The sequence below is a fragment of the Sminthopsis crassicaudata genome, chromosome 1 (genome assembly GCF_048593235.1).
Source record: "Sminthopsis crassicaudata isolate SCR6 chromosome 1, ASM4859323v1, whole genome shotgun sequence".
NCBI lineage: Eukaryota > Metazoa > Chordata > Mammalia > Dasyuromorphia > Dasyuridae > Sminthopsis > Sminthopsis crassicaudata.
This window is the reverse complement of record NC_133617.1, coordinates 484730155-484753313: the sequence shown is the minus strand read 5'-3', so window position 1 is coordinate 484753313 and position 23159 is coordinate 484730155. Positions and strand designations below refer to the sequence as shown.

Sequence of the window (23159 nt, the reverse complement as noted above, 5' to 3'; positions counted from 1 at the left end):
AGGTCAATTTGGGGAAGGGAATGACAAAAAAAAATTTTGAATGATATAATACTGATTTTTTCCAACATAGTTTAGAGTAATTAATATAATATAGACTAGATCTGACATGATAGTTTCATGTTTCTGATATTGATCAGGGTACTACATGTTTTTTTTAAATAGGTTATAATTCTATAACAGAATTATTGTTTACTCATTTTTTAAATTGTTTTTTTGTTTACTCATTTTTTTTCTTTTAGGAAAAAACCAAAGAACTAGCCGAAAAACAGTCTCAGCAGTAAGTATAATAGTTATATGTTGTCCCTAATGTACTTATCAAATATGGAGTAAATCAGTTTCGAAGCCATTTCGAAGCTCTCTTGAAGTTGAGCATTGCATTTTTTCTCCCCTTAATTACATATAAACTGAAGTTTTAAACACATTTTAAAAGATCTTTAGTTTCAAATTATATCTCTCACTCTTCTTCTTTCTCTCCCTCCCTCATTCCCCTTTTCCTATTCCTTGAGAAGGCAAACAGTTTGGTATAAGATACATATATGTGGTCATGTAAAACATTTCCACATTAGCCATTTTGTAAAAGAAATAAAAGACTAAAAGTAAAACAAAGAATAATAAAGTTAAAAAAATTGCTTCAATCTACTTTAGACTCTTATTGGTTTTTTCTCTGGAAATAGGTAAGGAATTCTCATCCTTAGTCCTTCAGAGAATAGCTAAGTCATTCAAAATTGACCATTGATAATACTGTTATTATTATGTATTCATGTTCTGGTCCTGCTCATTCTACTTTGCAAAAGTTCATGTAAGTTTCTACAGGTTTTTCTGAAAATATCTCTTGCTCATTATTTCTTATAGCATAATAATATTCCACTACAATCATATAATTATAAACATATAAACAAATGATATCCTCTCAATTCCCAATTTTTGCCACCACAAAAAGAGCTTCTATAAATATTTTTGTCCACACATTTTTTGGTCTCCTTTTCCTTTCCTTTTGGTCTTTTTGGAATGCAAATCTAGTAGTGACATTGCTAATTCAAAGAATGTACCCCGTTTGTAGCTCTCTGGGCTTTGGAATGGTTGGATTAGTTTCACAACTTGAACAGTAGTGCATTTTTTTTTCATATTCCCTCCAACATTTGACATTTTTCTTTTCTATATATTAGCTAGTCTGACAAGTATAAGGTAGTACATCATAGTTGTTTTAGTTTGCATTTTTCTCATCAATAGTGGATAGCTAAGTGGCTATGGAGTGCTGAAACTAAAATGCAGGAAAATTCATCTTCTTGAGTTTAAATCTGGCCTCAGATGCTTACTGTGTGACCTTGGGAAGTCACTTAAGCCTGTTGTCCTCAGCTCCCTCATCTAGAAAACTAGAAAGCATTCTAGTATTTTTCCAGATGGGGCCACAAATATCTGGATGTGATTGAAACAATTGAACAATAATCAATAATGATTTAAAGAATTTTTCATATGACTATAGCTTTGATTTCTTTTTTTGAAAACTTCCTGTTTGTATCCTTTCACTTCTATGGAAGAATGACTTTAATTCTTTTAAATTGGACTTGGTTTTCTATTTATTTGACAAATGAGGTTTTTCAGAGAGACTTGTCCTAATTTTTTTTTCCTCAGTTTTCTGCTTTCCTTCTAATCTTGGCAACATTGTTTTTATGTACAAAAAAACCTCTTTATTATTTTATATAATCAAATGTATCCATTTTTTATAATCTCATGTTCTCTTATCTCTTGTGTGGTCCTGAATTCTTCTCTTATCCATAAATCTGACAGGTAAAATGTTCCATGCTTCCCAATTTATGATATTATTCTTTATTCAAATACGTGTTGTGAGATGTTGGTCTATACCTAGTTTCTACCAAACTGCTTTGCAGTTTTCCCAGCAATTTTTGTTGAAATAGTGATTTCCTGTCCCCAAATTTTGGATCTTTAGGTTATTCTGATCATTTATTACTGTGTATCGTACCTAATCAATGCCATTGATCACTACTCTGTTATTTAGCTAGTACCAAATTGTTTTGATGATTACCACTTTGTAATAAATTTTGAAATTTGATACTGCCAGGAGGAAGATAAAGTATTGGACCTGGAGTTAAGAAGATCTGAGTTCAAATCTGGTCTTCCTAGTTGTGTGATTCTGGCTAAATAATTTAATCTCTATTTGCCTTAATTTATTGGAGAAGGAAATGGTAAAGCAATATTTTTGCCAAGAAAACCCATTAGAGGGACTCTGAAGAGTCAGACATAGCTAAATGACTGAACAAAAGCAACTGCTAGCTAATTTCATATATTTTTCCTTTAATTTCCTTATTATTCTTGACATTTTGTTCTTCCAGATGAATGATGTTATTTTTTTCTTTGCTCTATAAAATAGTATTTTTTGATAATTTCATTGGCATGGCACTGAATAAGTAAATTAATGTAGTTCAAATTGTCATTTTTATTGGTTCAGCCTACCCATGAGCAATTAATAGTTTTACAGTTGTTTAACTCTGACTTTATATTGTGTGAAAAATGTTTTGTAATTGTGTTCATATGATTCCTGAGTTTGTCTTGGTGGGTGGATTTCTAAGTATTTCATATTGTAGGCAGTTATTTTAAATGGAATTTTTTTCTTTCTTCCTGCTGAATTTCGTGGGTAATATATTGAAATGCTGATCAATTATGTGTATTTATTTTGTATCCTGCAGTTTTGCTGAAGTTAATTATTTCAACTGTTTTTTTTTACTTGATTCTCTAAAATCCTGTAAGTACTCCATCATATCAGCAAAGAATTATAAATTTGTTTCTTTGTTACCTCTTCTAATTCCTTCAATTTATTTTACTTATTGTTATACCTCCATTTCTAGAAAAATTTCCAAAAAAAAGTGGTGATAATGGATATCCTTGCTTATCCCTGATCTTAACTTTCCTTGTTATAACAATTATCTGTAGATAATGCTTGCTGAAGCTTTTAAATCTTAACTTCATTTATTTATATGCTTTCTAGTGTTTTTAATAAAAACGAATGTTGTATTTTGTGGAGCATTTTCTGAATCTATTAAGATAAGCATATGATTTTTATTGGTTTGATTGTTGATATGATTAGTTATGCTAACAGTTTCCCTAATATTGAATCTGCCTTACATTCTTTTTTTTTAATTAATTTTTTAATTTTATAATTATAAATTACATTCTTGATGTAAATTATAATGTATGACCTTTGTGATATGTTGATGTAATTTCCTTGCTAGTATTTTATTTAAAATTGTTGTGTAAAAATTCACTAGGAAAATTACTTTATAGTTTTCTTTTTCTGTTTTTGCATTTTCTGGTTTTAGGTGTCCGCATCATATTTGTATGGTAAAAGGAATTTGACAGGACTCCTTCCTTGCTTACTTTTTTAAATAGTTTGTGAAAATTAATTATTCTTTAAATGTTTAGTAAACTTCTCTTGTGAATCCCGTCTACTCCTAGGATTTTTTCTTAGGGAGATCATTGATGGCAGATTCAATTTCTTTTTCTAAGATAGGATCATTTAAATATTTTTTTCTTCTTATGTTAATCTAAACAATTTGTATTTTTGTCAGTATTCATTCATTTTACTGGTCAAAATTTTTGCTCATATCATTGGGTAAAATAGTTCCTAATAATTCCTTTAATTTCATCTTCATTGGTAATAAATTTACTTTTAAATTTATTTTTAATTTTTCTTAATTTTGAGGCAATTGGGGTTAAGTGACTTGCCCAGGGTCACACAGGAAGACCTGAGTTCAAATCTGGCCACAGACACTTCCTGACTTGAGAGCTGGTGTTTTACCCACTTCATCACCTAACTACCCCTAAATTTACTTTTTAAAATTGGTAATTTAGTTTTCTTCTTTTATATATATCAAATTAATCATTTAATTTTGTTGACTTTTCTTCCCATAAAACCAGGTTTTAATTTCATTTTAGTTCACTGGTTTTCTTAATTTCAACTTTATTAATCCTTCCTTTGATTCTCAGGATTTCCAATTTAGTGTTTAATTGGACATTTTTAATTCGTTCTTTTTCCAATTTTTTTAGTTGTATGACTAATTCATCGACCTGCTCTTTATCTATTTTATTAATGTATGAGTTTAGAGATAAACATTTTCCCTAAATACTTTATCCAATAAATTTTGGTATATTGTCTCATTGTTTTCTTTCTCTCTAATGAAATTATTATTTTTATGATTTGTTCTTTGACCCACTCATTCTTTAGGATTGGATTATTTAATTTCCAGTTCATTTATAATCTATGTTTCCATGGCCTTTTATTGAATAGAGGTTTTTATTACATTGTTACTGTAGATATTTTTTGTGTATATAGGGCCTTTTGTCAGTGAACTTCTTGGGGTACATGCTTAGTAGTTTTGGTGATCTTTTCATTGTTAAATACAATGGTCAATAATTTCTTGATATTATCTCCTAAGGTTTTTGTGATGTCTGTTCCAGATTCTCAAGAATCTGCCTTTCTGATTGCTCTTTCTTGCTTTCTTTTGTTAGATCATCACTGATGTTCAATCTCCTTTACATGACTCCACAAGGGTTTATCCTTATTTTTTCTATATTTATTCTCTCTATTGATCTCATTAGTACCCATGGGTCTAATTATCCCTACTTAGATGATTTCCAGAACTGTACATCCAAAGCTAAACAACACTTAATTGCCTGGTGGACATCTCCAAATAGATGCCCAGTATCTCAAACTCCATGTCGAAAACAGAACTCATTATTTCACTATGACCAAGTGGTATTTATACCAGGAATGCAGGGCTGGTTCAAGATCAGGAAAATTATTACCATAATCAACCATATCAATATAAAAACCAATAGAAATCATATGATAATCTCAATAGATGCCGAAAAAGCTTTTGACAAGTACCCCTTCCTATTAAAAATAGTAGAGACCATAGGGGTAAAGGGAATTTTCCTTAAAATAATAAGTAGTATCTTTCTAAAACCTACAGCAAAAACAGCTGAACATATTCCCAGTAAGATCAGAGGTGAAACAAGGATGCCCATTATCACCACTATTATTCAACATTGTGGCTTTAGCAATAAGGAAAGAAATTTAAAAATCAGAATAGGCAATGAAGAAATAAAACTACTACTCTTTGTAAATGATATGGTATATATTTAGAGAATTCTAGAAAATCATGCAAAAACTTATGGAAACAAAGTTGCAGGATATAAAATAAACCCAAATAAATTATCAGCATTTCTATATATTTCTGGCAAAACCCATCGGCAAGGGATAAGAGAAATTCTATTTAAAATTATCGTAGTGAGAAGTCATTATCTTCTCTTCAGAGTTACCCTTCCTCTATCCTCCATTTTTTGAGGGTACTACTCATTTGTTAAGCACCCTTACATTTCTTAGATGTCTTCTCCATAGGCTCTTATCACTTCTTCCTGTATAATTTTAACTGCCTCTTTATTTTGACTCCCTGCTTTCAGCTTCACTCTTTTTGTTTATTTTCCACATAGTTTCTGAAATAATATTCCAGAAGCATAAATCTGACTTATGTTACTCCAGGGCATAAACCACTGAAGTGGTTCCATATTGCCTCTAGAATAAAGTATTATTTCCCAGCTTAACTTTGAAAGCTCTTCACAGTTTAGTTTCAGCTTGCCTTCATGGGCTTAGTTCATTGCTCCTCTTCAGAGATTTTGTCTTTTAGGCCAGTTAACTCATTTTTTCTTAAACTCAAAATTCCCAACTCACACTTATTCCACCTCAGCATAGTTCTTTCCCTCTTCTAGAACTACCCCCATTTCGATCCCATGCCAGCAGTGCTCTCCCTTTTTACATTTGCCTCCCAGGATTCTTAGTTATTCTAGGATACAACTTATGAATCTATGGGAAGCTTTTCCTAATTCCTTTAATGGTTAATTTTCACTCCCTTCTTAAGTTACAATGTATACACTTATCTCTTTATATGTTGTTTTCCTCCAACAGAATATAAGATTTTTTCAGAAGATACAGCTTTGTTTTTATATTTATATTCTCAGTGCCTGGTATGCAGAAGGCACTTCGTGTCTTTGATTGAATTCTACTTTCTTCATTTTTTTGTTATTTCATACCATTTTTTCATATTTTCTTTCATAATTGAATTGTAGCAATAGAATAATTCCATTACTCTGGTCCACCATAGTTTGTGCATCATATTTGTTCTTCAATTATTGGATATATAGGTTGTTTCCAGTTCGGAAAAATTATTTAACATTGATGTTACTATTATTATCTTTGAATAGATAATTCTTTTTATGTTATCAATATATATTTATAATAATTACTGAGTAAAGAGATAAAATCCTTTTGATAATTCTTGCAGTGTATTGTCAGATTTTTCTCTCTAAAAATTCCAGAATTCTCTTTTTCCCCCAGAAATATAATAAAATTTCTTTACAATCTGACCAACATTGAGTTTTGTCATTTTTATTTTATTTTATTTTTTTGCTCTTTTGGTGTCATTTGTTGCCTTAGAGTTATTTTAATTTATGTTTTTTTGATAATTAGGGTCTTCTTAAAAGTGATTATTTGTACTGTATATACTAGATCTGACCTGATTGTTTTATAGTGACCCTCTAATTCACTTATGTTGTCACCCATTGTGTTTAAATCATGTACGTATTTGGAGATTATATACAGAGTGAGATATTGATCTTTATATAGTTTTGGCTGGACTGTTTTCTAGTTTTTCCAATAGCTTTTGTTGAATAGTGTGTTCTGTTTGCCAAAACTGGGATCTTTAGCTTTATCAGATACCATATGCTCTTTTGCTTCTATTTATCTATTCCACTAATCAACCTATTTCTCACCCATTACCAGATTGTTTTGATAATTAAGCCTTCAGAGTATTCGAGATCAGGTATTGCTAGGTTTCTTTCATTTCCAATTTTTCTTCCCTGTTGATTCCCTTGATATTCTTGGCCTTTTTTCCCTGCAGATAAATTTTGTTATTTTTTTCTAGCTTCATAAAATAATCCTTTGGTAGTTTGATGAATATGATACTGAATAAATAAATTAAGTGGTATTTTTTAAAACTATATTGCCTTGGACACAAACAAAATTTATCGAAATTATAGAGCTATCTATATTTGTTTAAGGGGTATTTTGTAAAAGTGTTCACATACTTCTTTTGTGTATCTTGGCATGTAGATTCCCAATATTTTATACTGTGTCTGGTTATTTTAAGTAGAATTTATCTCCATTTGCTGAATGCTGAACATACAAAAATGTGTGGGTTTACTTTGTGTCCTGTAACTTTGCTAATTGTTGTTAATTGTTTCAGTTAGATTTTTATTTGATTCTCTAGGGTTTTTCTAGGTAAATTATTTGCAAAAAGTAATAGTTTTGTTTGCTGTTTGTCTATGCTTATTCTTTTAATTTTTTCTTTGTTATTGCTATAGCTAGCATTTCTAATAATAATAATATTGAATAGTAATGGTGATAATGGATATCCTTGCTTATTGTGAATGCTTTTAGTTTTTTTTTTCCCATAGATGATACTGGCTCCTGGTTGTTGTCATTTAAATATTTCCATTATTTATTTTTCACTTTTTTTTTTCCTGAGGCATTTGGGGTTAAATGATTTGCAATGTGCAAGTCACACAGCTAGGAAGTGATAAATATCTAAGGCCAGATTTAAACTCAGGTCCTCCTGACTTCAGGGCTGGTGTTCTATCCACTCTTATCACCTAGCTGCCCCATTTTAACATTTTAAAAATATTTTTAACATTAACATTTTTTAAAACATTTTTTAACATTTAACATGTTCTAATTCTCTTCCTCTTCTTCCCACTGAAAAGATATGCAGTGTATCGATTACACATGGGAAATCATGCAAAACTTATTTCCATATTAAAAAAAAAAGCAAGAAAGTTAGAAAACTATACTTCAGTTTATATTGAGTTCATTACTTCTCTCTTTGGAGTTGCATAGAATTCTTTACCTTATGAGTCCTTTGGAATTATCGTTGATTAATTAGCTATAATAGAGTATCCAAGTCTTTCACAGTTGATCATCATTACTATTGCTGTTACTGTCACAGTGATCTCCCAGTTCTTCCTGTAAGTCAATTTACATAGGTCTTGTAATGTTTTTTCTTAAACCACCCATCCTGGTCATTTCTTACAGCACAATAGTACTTCATCACAATCATATGCTGCAACTGATGAACATCTTGATTTCCAATTCTTTACTGCCACAAAAAGAGCTGATATAAACATTTTTGTACATAAAGATCCTTTTCCTTTTTCACTAATCTCTTAGGGATACAGATCTAGTAGTGGTATTACAAAGTTAAAGAGTATGGATTTTTGTTTGGGCATTGTTTAAATTGTTCTCCAAAAATTTGGACCAATTCATTATTCCACCAACGTTTCATTGCTGTATCTGTTTTTCCTTCATTCCTCTAGTATTTGTCCTTTCTGATAGCTGTAAGGTGGTACCTCAAGAGTTGTTTTATTGTACATTGCTCTAAGTAATATGATTTAGAGCATTTTTTCATGACTATAGACAGCTTTTATTTCTGTTTGAAAATTTCCTGTATATATCTTTTGATCATTTATCAATTGGTGAATGGCTCTTATTTTTACTTGCTATAAAAACTTTTGGTATTACTTCATTGCCTTTTTAGCATTGATTTCATTGATTTTTTAGCAAAAAGTAATTTGCCAAAATTATCTCTTTTGTCTGTTTTACTTTTGCTTTGTCTGATCAAGATTGCTACTCTTGCTCTTTCTTTTTTACTTCGGTTGAAGCATATGAGATTCTGCTCAAGCTTTTTATCTTAAGAGAGTGTGTGTGTCTGACTATTTCCAGGTGTCTTTTGTAAAAAGCATATTGTTGGATTGTTTTTAATCCATTCTTCTCTTTGCTCCCATTTTATGAGGGGAACTCCTCTCATTCACATTCAAAGTTATGATTACTAAGTGTACATTTCCTTTCTCCATTTTCTTCGGTTTATTTTTCTCTTTCTTTTTTTTTTTTTATCATGTCCCTGATGAAAAAATCTGTTTTGCTTAATTAACCATTGCCTACCTCAATCTGCCCTCTTTTTTTAATCACTTCTCTCTATTTTGCTCTTTACCTTTTATTTCCCTACTGGGTTAATTATAGGGGTGTGTGTGTGTGTGTGTGTGTGTGTGTGTGTGTGTGTGTGTGTGTGTGTGTTTTTACCTCTTAACTCATTCCAATAAGAGAGAGGTTCAAGCACTGTGCCACCCCCCCATTTCCTCCTCCACTTTATAAAAGCTCTTCTTTGCACACCTTTTTTATGTGAGAAAATTTTCCCTATGCTACCTCTTTACCTTTACCCTTTACCCAGTTCATCCCCTTTTCATCCTTTTGGAGTTTTTGGAGTTTGGGGTTTTGGGAGATTATTCCAAAATAGTCACTTCCTCCCCATGCACTCTATGTAAATTCCTTTTAACTGCCTTAATAATGATCAGATTCTTAGGCATTAGATCATCAACCCATATAGGAATGTAAATAGTTTAACTTCATTGAGACGCTTATGATTACTCTTTCATTTACTCTCTTGAGTCTTCTGTTTAATTTTTGTTCAGCTCTGCACTTTTCATAAGGAATGCTTGAAAATTCTCTATTTCATTAAATATCTATTTTGTTCCTTTAAAGAAAGGTTTTTTGTTTGTTTGTTAGCTTTGCTTGGATAGGTTGTTCTTGGTTGTAAAACTAGATCTTTTGCCTTCTGGAATATTATATTTTAATATCTTCATTAGTGATGACTATTAAATCTTGTGTGCTCTTTTTATTTCTAGTTGTCTGAAGTACTTTTTCCTTGACAAGGAAGCTCTGGGTTTTTACTATAATATACTTGGGCATTTTCATTTGAAGATTTCTTTTAGGAGGTGACATGAATTTTCTCAAAACGTTGCCCTCTATTTCTAAGATATCTGGGCAATATATTGTTATAATTTCTTAAAATACAATCTGTAGAGTCTTTTTCAATTTTCTAAATGATTTTAAATTGTCTTGTGTCAGTCTATTTTCTAGGTCAGTTATTTTTCCAGAGATATTTCATATTTTCACCTCTTTTTAAGAGTTTTTACTTTTTTAATTATTATTTTTTGGTGTTTTATGGTGTCATTAGATTCCAGTTGGCTAATTTTGATATTCAAGAAGTTATTTTCTTCAATAAGGTTTTGTATTTTTCCAAGATCTAATTTTTCTCATTTCTTCCTCCACTGTTCTCATTTAGCTTTTTTGAATCTCTTACTTTAACTCTCCTAGGAATTCTTGTTGCACTTGTGTCTAGGTGGCATCTTTTTTTTTTCTTTGAGTCATTGATTATGGATGTTTTAGTGTCATTTTCTTTTGTTTTTGTTTTTGTTTTTTTTGTCTTGAGCTTTTCTGTCACCATAATAACTCTCTTTGGTGGGATTCTTTTTTTGGTTGCTCATTCTTCTAACCCACTTCTTTATTTTTGACTTTGTTCATGTTAGGCTCTGCAATATTAGCAGGGATGTCTGGCCTAAGTTATTGACATTTTACATTCTTCTGCTTTCTCAGACCCTACGGTGTGAGGCAAGGTCTGTCTGTTCATTGCTGTCCTGTGGTTAGTTCTACAAGCTCCTGATTCAGGTTGAGTCTCTCATCTTGTTTAAGAATTTTAGTGGAAGATTCTGCTCATTGAGAGAAAGTGACCAACAACTGCCCTTTGTTCCCCCTTTCACTGTTTTTTCTAAGACTGCAGGCCCACATTTAAGGTTAATGGCTAGAATTGAGCCACTGTATTGCTCCTGGGATTAAATCCACATAGCATTTCTGAACTGTGGTCCTTGCTTTTCACAAGATTCATTCTTGTGACCACTCCTCTCTGCCCTGCATTTGTGATCAGGAACTGCATAGTGGCTGACCCAGTTGCCAGATAGCACCCATTCTTGTACCAGCAGGAGTGGGATCTCTTTCTGCCCTAGTGCTTTCTGCCTTTATCTTGAATCTCTTTCATGTCCCTGGATGCTTTGCACTGCATGGTCATGGCCATCACCAGTGTCCATATTCCTCTCTGTCACCCTGAACTAACCTGGGCTGAAAAAATGACTCTCTGTTCTGTCCTAGGCATCTATAAAATAGGAAGAATAATACCTGAACTGCACTTTATAAACCCTAAAATACATTGGGAAAGGGGAGGAATAGAAATTGAGAAAATTAGGGTAGAAGTGTTTTCTGAGACTTTAGCTGTGAAAATGAGGGCAGATTAAGTTAATGTAGTATGTTATTATTTTAACATTCATCCATTACAGTTTAGCTATTTCCCTTGAATCCTTATATTATTCTTTTATAGTTCAAATGTTAAGTTTTGTTATATTTGTCACATTATAGCTGAATTTAACTAACCATTATTTTCCCTCTTCATATTTCATTAGCCAGGATCCTATCTCCCTTTCCCGTCTCACCATTGCTGACCTACTGCCAGACCTCCAATATATTCTCTTCTGGATGTCTAATTCCATTGAGCTCCTTTACTTTGTCCAGCAGAAATCTCCACTCTATATCCAAAGCATGGAAGAGGAGCTGGATGTCAGAGGTATGACTTTTATGTATCATTGTTATTGTTTTGACACTAGTTGGACAGCTTTGGTTTGAAATCATGTTGACAGAGTGGGCCTCATAGGAATTCTAAAGAAAGAGAAGCATTTCTTTTGTGCCCAGTGCATGCATAGGCTAGGAGTCTTTTTTATGTGAATCTAAAACATCCCTCTTTAGCTCTAATAATAATCATCATTTGAATTAATAATACCACCTTCTCTCACATAATTTACAGCATGTTAAACTTGCTGTTTATCATTTTAACATACTCATTTTTCAGTTGCACAAAATAAGGCATAGATAACTAAAGTATGATAGAGCTAAGGAAATTTTGAGCATCCAGACTGCCACTGACTTCATTCAGTATACCCTTAGTCTGTGTATACAGCTGAGTATCTCTGAGAGAAGTCAACAAAACCCATCTTCAGAGAACCCATTAAAAACAAACAAACCCTGAGTGCTCAGCATGCCGAACATAGACACTCAGTAGGATCCTAGATTGCTAAGTACCTGATAAAAGTAACAGAGCTGTTAAAAATAGTCTCAGTGATTGCAGACTTGCAGCTGAGAGTCTGGTTTTGTGCACTGGGGTACTAAAGAGAAATAGATTTCATAACAGAGAAAATCAACCTGTTCCTATCAGAATCATCAGCTGAGCAGTTGAGGGTATTTTGCCTGAAGCCCTTTGGGTAGAAATGACATAAGCAAGGGAAGGTGGCATATCATCTGTTTGTAGAGTTGCCTACTTTCTCTTGATGAAACCTGTGTCTCAACTGCATTTCCCTAGACCTGCACATTGAGCCAGTAAAATGAGTGGAAGAGGAACCAAGTTGAAGGAGACCTAGCTGGAGAGTTTCAGACTTTCTGGCTCTTCAGTTCTGCTTTACCTCATTTTCCAACTTGTGGGGAAAGGGTGAGGAATGACAAAATTGGTTTATTTGGGAATAGGATTGATACTTTGTTGTTCTTTGAAAGAGATGTGGGGAGGTAATGACTCTAATGAAATGGTAGGTCCCAGATCCTAGTTATAGTGAGTTGCTGGGATTAAGCGAACTCCCCTCTCAGTATGTTCTGGTTTCTTAGCATTTTATTTTCTCTTTTATTTGTAGTCAAGGAAGAAAGACCTTCCAGCATTCTGGAAGGCTTCCAGGACTTTGGTTATCTAGGTTTCTAATACTGATATGATATGTAGAAGAGGGGAGGGCATTCTTCTCTGATGAGAGTTTTTAAAAAGTTTCTTTCCCACAGGCTAAAAATATGTAGGGAGCAAGTGTGGTAGATATAGTGCTGGACCTAAAGTCAGGAACATTCATCTTCCTGAGTTCAAATTTGGCTTCACTTATTAGCTCTGTGACCCAGGACAATTCATTTAATCCTATTTGCCTTAGTTCCTCATCCGTAAAATGATCTGGAGAAGGAATGGTAAACTAGTCTAGTATCTTTGGCAAGAAAACACCAAATGGGGTTACAGAGTTAGACATGACTGAAATGAATGAAGAGCAAAAAATATGTTATGCCAATGTGTAGTTGGCCAGTGAATACTGAAATGGTAGAATGTTTCCTCATAGACACAGGTGCTTTAAGCTTTTTGAAAAAATCTGTTGAAGAATATAATGTCTTTGTTATCCTATGAAATAAAATTTTTCCCCTTCTGTTGGGGAAGTCCAATCCCCTAGAAATTCTATCTAGTGATTTGGCATCCTAAGAATTTGCCCTGCCTACTTTCTGGAGATTATTTCACTTCAGTTTTGACCATCAACAGACATTTAATATTCTTCATATCTGGAAGTTATTATTTCATCAGAGACCCCCTTAGGAATAGGCTATTCTCAGAGCCTTTTAGAGACCTTATCTTTAAATAGCAGTTAGGGACTTGAGATGCAAGAGCATCTAGAGCAGTGTCTGATCAAGAAAACTTATAAAACCCAGGACATGGATAAAATGTATGTGGGAATGTTTTTAACTAGTTTGAATCCAAAAGGAGAGTCTTGTACCATTGGGAAAGTGATAGCAAAATCTTTACTTCATATTTTATCATAAATTTTGGAAACTCGATTCCTTTTTTCTCTTCAAACTCATAAACTTTTACACTGAATTTCTCTTTTATAATGTTTTATAGTTGCTACAGTTTTATAGTTGCTATTCTGCAAGACATTACGGTAACCCAGGACAGGACTCTTAAAATGATTTTTGGTTGATCTGTTATTTTTTCTTTGCTTTTTCTTACTCAGAGTTAAATACTCAGTGAGAGGCAGCTGGGTTGCACAGTGGATAGAACACCAGCCCTGAAGTCAGAAGGACTTGAGTTCAAATCTGGATCAAACACTTAATACTTCCTAGCTGTGTGACCCTAGGCAAGTCACTTAATCCCAATTGCCTCAGCAAAATAAATAAATAAATAAATGAAAAATAAAGGTAGATAAGCATCTACTGGGGGGGAAAAAGTTAAATGGTGGATTTTTTTGGATATGTAGTTTTCATGGGGAAAGAATGTTTTCATAAAACTGAGGAGGCACAGTTTAGTGCAAAGAAAAAGGTCACTTTCTTTATTCATTTTTTGTTGGAACATCCACTATGAGAAGAAAATCATAAATATTGTTAGGGAAATCATTCTTAATTTTATGGCCTGAATAGGGTTTAGAATATAGTAGATTGTAAGGTAACAGCTTGCTAGTCTAATCATTTGGCCCACAATTCTCAAACTCAATAGGGTAAACTATGGAATAAGAGAAGCTCTTGAGCATGAAAGTGGAGTGGTGGGAAGCAGAGGCAGGAATTTTGAAAGTTAGATAAATAAATGCTATGATCATAGTGGGCTCCAAAGAACCCAGAAGAAAAAATAATAACAAGGGTGAAATAAAGGTTAAAATCAACATTTTAGCCTCTTGACCCACAGGAAATATCTGTGGGAAGACTTTTAAAAACAAAGATGTCATGTCCTGAGAGTGTTTAAAATACCTTTTTTTACAATCTAAAAAAGTTACCTCAAGTGTTGATCTGGAATTTTTGTAAGCAGGAGTTCTTTTACATAAAAGAATGAGATTCATCATGTTTATTTAAAAAATTTTTGGCACAGGCATTTTGTAGTTTTAGGCTTTTCTAGATCACTTTTTGTTCCTTGTAGCTGATTTTTTAGATACTCATGTCATATAGACAATTGGTCATGGCTATGCAGAGAAAGACAAGATTTGTTCTAGTCATTGTCTTTGAAAATTAGTATAGACCATAGATGGACAAAGAGATGGTAAGCAAGTGACATGTTTGTCATCTTAGATTATGAATGAGGTTGTCAAATTGATCAAGAAGATGCCTGGCACACATATGTATATGTTTCAGTGAAATGATCTATGTTTCTGTGAATATCTTGGAGATAAATATCTATATAATTAAGCTGTTAATTTTGTTCGATCCAGTTCTTTTTAGCCTTTTTATCTACTCCTTTGACATCTCATAGTTATATAGTAAATTTTGAATCGAACTTCTTGGAAACTATTACAGGATAGAAAAGCATATATTAATGGAATAAAATAGGGAACCGTTTGCATTATATCTAAAAAATAGATATTGTCCCCCTATATATCATATTCTATGGTGTATGAGTTCTGTACTTTAGAGGATTGGAATATTGGAGCATGTGTGTGAATAAGTCATTTGTATATATGTTAGCTAGCAACAAATATTAATTTATCATTGTTTTGCATAGTTGCCTTACATGATCAGGTGAGATGAAGACCAGCAGAGGGCTTTATTGTACGGAATTTTAACGCCCAACTAAGCAGAATGTTATAACAAAGTAAGAGGGCACAGAAAAATTTCTAACATAAGATGGTTGCTGGCTGTGCTGTTCTGGATAAGCTCAGTTGAATAATGGAAAGGAATGTGCCATTTGGCTACATAGGGAAGAACTAAGGGTGGGGCCAGTTTGGCAAGCTTGATAGGACTTTAGCTCCATGCCTTCATGTGTGCTGAGTGAGTAAACAGTGCTCTGCAGGAGCTTTGGGGATTGGGGATGAGGAGAGGTCACCAATATCTACACTAGGGTGAAAGTACTGTGGGAAGGAAAATAGCAAGATCCGGATGCACATGGGATATATTGAGTGTGCACTAATATTTTAACAGTTCAGGATTTGATTGTTTCTTGCTGATCACTTTATACAGTATTCTTTTTATTATCCCCAATACCAAGTAAGGTAGGGTTTCAATTCTTCATTGATGTTCTGGTTTGTGATTAAAGAACATAATTCCTGTTGCATATTTGACATCCAAGTTTGACTTAAGAACTGCCAGAAAAGAGCAGGAAAAGCCTTGGTTTTGCTCCTGACCCTACTAATTCCTTTTGTTACATAGCATCACATAATTTGGGGAAAAGCCATTTCCCTACTGAGAAGCAGAAATAACATCTCACATGAATAAAATAACATAAATAAGAGGGTTTCCCTTCCTCCCTTTGTTTATTTTAAAAAATATTTTAATTTGAAAGATTTGGTAGTTTTATTTTGAGACTGTTGATTGTGTCTCTTTGGGTTATAGATCTATAATTAAAGTTTGTCTTTTTGGCAGTATTTCTCTTGATTTGGGATTAAAATCTGTTATGTCCCCTACCTGGTTGTAGAGTGATCTCAGTTCAGAAATATACAAGAGGTGCAGGTGGGACCCTATTTTGTTTACAATTTGTTTATCTTCTAACACTAACTTTGTTAGGTTAAGCTGACAAAATGGATTTAGTCTGGTTGTGGCCAAAACCACCTTCAACACAGGATTCTTTTTAACTCACCCTAGAGATGTTTACCTTTCTATTGTGGTTCTCTCACAGTGTTTTGCTGTTTGCCTTTAGGTTCTAAGGAATCATTGTTTTCTTCAACAATCACAGCCAGTGAGGAAGCCATGACAGTTTTAGAGGAGGTGATCATGTACACATTCCAGCAGTGTGTGTATTACATCTCTAAGGTATGTGTATTATATCTTTAAGGTATTGTCAGCTCATTTCACCTTCTCAAAAGTTGAAGCTTCCCAGTGGGGATGCGTAGCAAATCTTCATTTTTGTCTATCATGCAGACAAAGGTTTGTTTTAGACGTAGTAGTAATTATGGACAAAGTAACTTAATAACATAGTCCATATATCTTTGAATACCCAGAGACTTTTTTTCTCCATTTGGAAGCCCTCTTTCTTATTAATCTCTCATAACAAAATTGAGTCAGGAGCAATGTTCATTTATAACTAATTCTACTAGGACTCCTTTGGTCAAGAATGGAAGAAACAGATACTACTTCTTTATCTCCTGTCCCTCCCCCACCTTTTTTCATTTGTGGTCTGTTGTTGGATCCTAACGTGTTTCTTCTTTCTAAAATCATGACATGCTCTTTAGATTCAGTGTATGAATGATTTTAAGAAGCATAAAGCAGGGAAGAAGCAAAAGATTGATTGGTTAACCTAATTATGGTCCAGACCTATATATGACTTATATACTTTAATTACTTAGCAGTTAGGACAAGGCGATTCATGATATGCAAATATGGTACAGGACATATTTTTCAATGATGTTGAATTAGTCAATCTGGAGACATTGTTTCATTTAAAGTTTTTCCTGTTCAAATTATTGACAGTCACCTGTGTTTTAAAGAGAGGGATTTATTCAGCCACATTTCTATCACCCCCTAACATCTCCAACTCTCCAAGAGTCTTGTTCCCAGTTTATGTTAATGAAGAATCTTTTTTGATATTTGCAAAAAACAAACAAACCCTAATAAACTTCCATTTATACCCATGAATTTATTCTCCCTTTTGTGACTCAGTGTTTCTTTAATTCCAGAAATTTTCCCAAATTTTATGGGATTACATATATAGATCTCTAGAGTTAGAATGGTCTTCAGAGATTCAAGTCATAACTATTCACTACAATAGTTACAATTAGGATTCATTGTATGATTTTTGAGTTTTAAAATGGGAAAATTACCTGTTTCATCTGGTCATTTCAATTCATATATTTGAGAACAAATGTTTCTCTGAAGTGAGCTATTATATGTAACCCAGGTTCCATACTGGAGACAGGAACAGGAGGAATCCAACAAACATCATGGGTCTTGAAGAGATATATTAGGAGAATATTCCAAACAGTTGGCTAAAAGCAACGGCTGGATGTTGTGATATTTCCAATCTGTGTCCAGTTTAGGGTGATGATGAGCCAGTTAGCTCAAAAATGGTTTCTCAACTTTCTCTTTTTGTATAGGATTAAGTCCCAATATTTTGTTAGAGATCCTTCATTTCAGGGGGTATGTGGATGGTGATTGGTGGAGAACTAGATTTACTTTTCTTCATGATCTCTCTTTGGGATCTTTGAGCTCTGTAGTTGTTTAAATGGGATGAAAATATGGAATTGGAATAAATTAAAATGAGAATTATTCCAATCCAATTGAATATAAAGGAGGATGTGCAAGATCTTTTGAGTTCTAATGAAGTACTATAGATTTTGCTATAGTCTTTTATTTTAACTGTGTGAATCTTGTGTAAAGTGCATTTCTTGTAAACAATATATTGTTGGAGTCTGCTTTTTTTCTTTTATGGGTAAATTCATCTTATTTTTAACTATAATCTTTAATTGTATATCTATGTTTGTTCTGTCCTCTTATACAGTGCTTTGTTCAATGCATTTTGCCTCTACTTCCCTGACTCTTCTCTTTTCCTTTCATAACTATTAGGTCACAGGTTCCCTTTCTTTCTCTTATAGTTCTCTTTGCCTATTTTCTTTCTTTTTCTTTCCTTTCCCTTTGTCTCTTCCTCCTTCCCTCTCTCCCTCCTTTTCTTTTTCATTTCTTCCCTCTCCTTTTCTGTCTTCTTTATCCTTCTTCCCGTCTTTCTTCACCCTTTTTCACATCTTCTTCACCCTCTTTCCCTCACTTTCTCTTTTGCTTTATAGTTTTTCTTTCTCTTTCTTTCCCTTCCATAGCAGATAAGTCATTTCACTGAGACTGACTGATCCCTTTCAAAGTAACTCTTCTATAATCCTTCCTCCTATTAAAATTATTACCCTCTTTGTCTTCCTTATCACTTATTTTTTTCCCCCAGGAGATGATTAATGATTTTTTTCTAGTTTTACATTACCCTCTGGTTCCAATAGACCTGTGAATTATGCTTTCATGGTTTCTTGAAATAGATAATATTTCAATTCCCTTTTTTTTTTTGGTCATGGATTTTTAGGTAATACATTTATTGTTAAACAATCATCCCTTAATCAGTTTACCAACTTAGTTGTTTTGGAGATAGGATATTTTATCCTTAAATTTTCAGGCTTTTGACTGTGTTTTAAAATTTCAAAAGCCCTAAGGAAATGCTTCTGGCTTTTTTCCCTCAAGGGTCTACATAAGGATGTTCTAACTTCAGATTCTAAAAGAAGAGAGAGACAATAAACTTCTAATATTTTTTTTTATTTAAACCACAAAGATCCAAGCATGGGTATAACATGTATAAATGTGTGTAAGGATAAATATATATGTTCTAATAATATCAACTCACTGTTATTATTCATTTCATTGATTAATTATGATTGTTTCATTCTCCAGTGAGAAAGGCTGTTAGAAAACAGTTGTAGAAACCACAAACTAGATACCTATAAGATGAATTAAGGCAGTTGTAATTTAATGGGTCCTTCAACAAGATTATTTATTTCAGATATTAATCTGTTTCAACATGATTATCTATTTCCATATTAACTCTAATTCTTTGGGAACTATAGGAAAAGCAGCAGCTGCTTCCGGGGAAAGGTTTTTTTTCAAGCTTGGAAAAAACGATCTTGTGAAGATAAGGGTATAATATTCTTCTCTAAAGTGTAATCTTCTCTGGGAGCAGGTTTCTTGGGGGGCTTTTGGAGGAAGCCTTACTTAAAGTTCAGTTATCACAAGTGCATCCAGAAATTAAAGTCCAAATCCTTTATTGTCTCCTTTACTTGGAGCTCAGCTAGTTTTTCTGTAGGCCTTCTGGATCTTGGTTTCAATGTTCTCCACAGGATACCCTGCCACCACTTTTCTATCTTCCTTAATTCTGCTCGACTGCCTTCTCTGGCTTCTGAATATCCCAGACTATCTCTGAATCCAAAGATTTGTACTTCAGCCTCCAGCCAGCACAAAAGTGGAAGATGGAATGAATCTGTCTCAGCCTCCGAGAGCTTCTATTGCGCCTGTACTTTCTGGCCCTGAGAGCTCCTCCTTATATGTTCCACACTGAGTATACATCAATCATTATATCACTAGGAAGCCATTATTTGTTGCAGGATTAAATCAGTGCTAAAGTAGATTTAACCACTGTTTCCTCAATTCCACTTAGTACCTTGATTCAAGTTCTGGTCCGTAACATAAGGGTAGAAAATTATTCTTTCTTTTTGAATTCCTTTATAATGAGAATACTTAATATATCTGTGATATGTCATTGAATCATGATTTACTAGCTTTGGCCATAAGTTCAAATTTCATTTCTAAGCCTCTTCTATTTCCCTGACCACACCCAAGCCATGATCTATACTCATTTGAGACATTTTTTAAAATTTTTTTTTTTTTAACCAACAAAGTATCTTGAATCCAGGACATATCTGCCAATAGTCTGAATAATGTACATAATACTATTTTACAGCTAACCAGGACCTTATCCTGGGACAGCAAGGTAATGGAGTTGCATTGTATATCAAGGTGTCCAGAGAGATCTCCTAAGAATATAAATGTGCAGGACTGGTAAACACTTTTCATCCTCAACACTCATATTTGTACATTTCCCAGTTCTTCAGCTGCCTATTGCTATAGCAGAGGCAGCAACAGCTAGAGTAGTTTTTACAACTTTTGTTCCTACCTCCTCTTGGATTTGATGGTTTAACTCTTAATTTCTGCTAGGCATTTTTGAATAGCAAAGAGAAGTGTCCTTCTATTGGGGAATTACCAAATTATGGTATAAGAAAGTAAGAGAATCTTACTGTGTTATAAATATATGACAAAGTGGATGGATTCAAAGAAACCTAGACAACCTATATGAATTGATGCAGGGCGAAATGAGTGAAACGAAGAGAACAAGTTTATACTTAGCAACAAAAGTATTCTTCTTAGAACTGGTAATAAAATATAGTGAATTTCAGGAGGGAAGTACTAACTCCCCTTTTCCTGTTCCTGTCCCTCTTTGTGTCCTGTTCAGTTGTCCCATCTGGTGAAAAAGTAGCAAGCCAAAAAAAAAAAAAACCTCTTCTCTCCTGAATCAAGTCCAAGAGCACTTTAGCAGCCGGGATAGGCTGTGGAACAATTTCTAAACAGAGAACAATCATAATGACAAACCTGACTGATAAACCTGTTTTTATTTGTTGCAACTTTTCCCCTTGTTTGACATGCTTGGGAATCATTCAAGTGGTAAACATTTAGTTTCAATTGGCCAGACCTCTGGCAGAAGACCATCTCCATCTGAAGGAGCTTTTCAGCAGGAATATGCTTCCCCTTATAGGACAGAAGGAAATTATGAAGTCCTTGGATCTGCATGGAATTGAGTTTTCCCATTTGTACCAAGTTCCTGGACCAGCTGGCTCTCTTAAGGAGCTGGTAACCTACTTAAGGAAGGCAATAAAAGGGCTTCATTTTAGGATAGAGATTTCATGGCCTGAATTTTTTTTTACCAGGTAGATAGTTGGGAAATCAGATTCCATTTGACTGGGAAGAAACATGTTGCTGTGACTCAACTTTACTTCATTATAATAGGGTTTAAGATCTTATTAAGAATCATATTGGGAATTAAGAGTTTTTTTATTTTCTGAATCATGTAAATTTTTTCCTTTAATCTTAATTCCTTTGGGGTACCTGTCAACAGACTGAGCTTGAGATACTAAGACTAAAGTCAGACTGTTATCTTCCCTTAGGGAGCTTAGATTCTATCACAATGTGGATATATGTATATATATGCAAAATAAATATAAAGCCATTTGGTGGGAATATCATGATAACTTGGTTGATAGTTTTTTCTTCTTCATCGTAGCTTATTAAGAACCCATTTAAGCTAACTGATTATAGAGCATAGTTGTTCTTTTCCTTATTTGCTTTGTGGTTTGGACTCTTGACTAGTGGATTTTTTAATGATTTTTTTCCTTTGAAATTTCTTTTTCCATTTCTCCAAAAGAGCTGCTTGTCTTAAGAGTCATGAGATTACCAAAAAGCTAAGAAACTATATTTATATAGAACATCAAAAAATCAATAAGTATTCATTAAGCACCTACTATGTGCCAGGCACTGTGCTAAACAGGAGATTCAGAGGCAAAAGGCATTCTCTGCCCTCAGGGAGCTTACATTCCAGTAAAGGAGACTGTGCAAATAAATATAGGCAATGCAAGCTATAGATGAAATCAGTAACAGAGAAAAGACACTGAAATTAAGAGATATTGGGAAAGGCTTCCAGTAAAAGATGGGATTTTATATTTGGGACAGCTCTTTTTGTAGTGGCAAGAAACTGGATCCTGAGTGGATGTCCATCAGTTGGGGAATGGCTGAATAAGTTATGACATATGAATGCTATGGAATATTATTGTTTTATAAGAAATAATCAGCAGGATAATTTCAGAGAGGTTTGGAGAGACTTACATGAGTTGATGTTAAGTGGAGTAGAACCAAGAGGACATTGTACATGGTAATGAGATTATAGGATGATCGATTCTTACAAGCATAATAATTTTGGAAATATGTATAGAAGAATTGCACATATTTAACATATATTGGATTGCTTCCTATCTAAGAAAGGGGATGGGGGATGGGAGGGAGAAAAAATTGGAACACAAGTGTTGAAAACTATGCATAGATTTTGAAAATAAAAAGCTTAAGAAAATAAAATAATAAAAACTGGTATTTTAAATGGGACACCAAGGAAGTCAGTAGGCAGAGTTTGAGGGGGGAGACCATGAGAGACAGCCAAAGAAAATGTTCAGAGTGGAGAAATAGAATGTCTTGTTCAGAAGGACAGTGTCATTAAAGAAAGGATACGTGTTGAGAAGTAAGATATAAGAGCAGAAATATAGGCAGAGACTAGATTATATAAAGGCTTTTAAATGCCAAATAGCATTTTGTGTTTGATCCTGGAAGTGTTATAGACTTGGGGGGGGGAGAGAAGGGGAATGATATGATCCTACCTATACTTTAGGACAAAATCACTTTGGTGGCTGATTAGAGAATGGATGAAAGTAGGGATAGCCTTGAGGCAGGAAGATCCACCTGCAAGCTGTTGTGGTAGCCTAGGCATTCATGTAAAGAAAGCTTGCATTAAAGTGGTATAAGGGTCAGAGGAGAGAAGGGATATATATGAGAGATGTTAGAGCTATGAGCTAAATTCTATAGTCAAATATACTACTTCATTACTGGTATAGTATTTTTCTCAGCAGTGTTATATGGATACTTTCATATTTTTGATGACATAAATGTTTTCTCCATCCTCTCTTTGGTATCAGACTTTATCCCCTCAAGCAAGTCAGATGGAACCCTATACTTAAATTCAGTCTCATTAATTAAGTAGATAGCTTCCTGGGATTAGGAGTGGGGTGTAGATGATTCAACTTTGGAAATAACCAAACAACTTGTC

General features: G+C 33.6%; 1 protein-coding gene across 5 annotated transcripts in view; it reads left to right on the top strand.

Moving 5' to 3' along the window:
* RADIL (Rap associating with DIL domain) overlaps positions 1-23159 on the top strand; it is an 81938-nt gene that overhangs the window by 40451 nt on the left and 18328 nt on the right. For all 5 annotated transcript variants that reach the window (XM_074281209.1, XM_074281210.1, XM_074281206.1 and 2 more), the window contains 3 exons: positions 240-277; positions 11416-11576; positions 16413-16525. In XM_074281209.1, coding sequence (XP_074137310.1) covers positions 240-277; positions 11416-11576; positions 16413-16525 — 312 coding nt within the window. The remainder of the gene's footprint in view (positions 1-239; positions 278-11415; positions 11577-16412; positions 16526-23159) is intronic.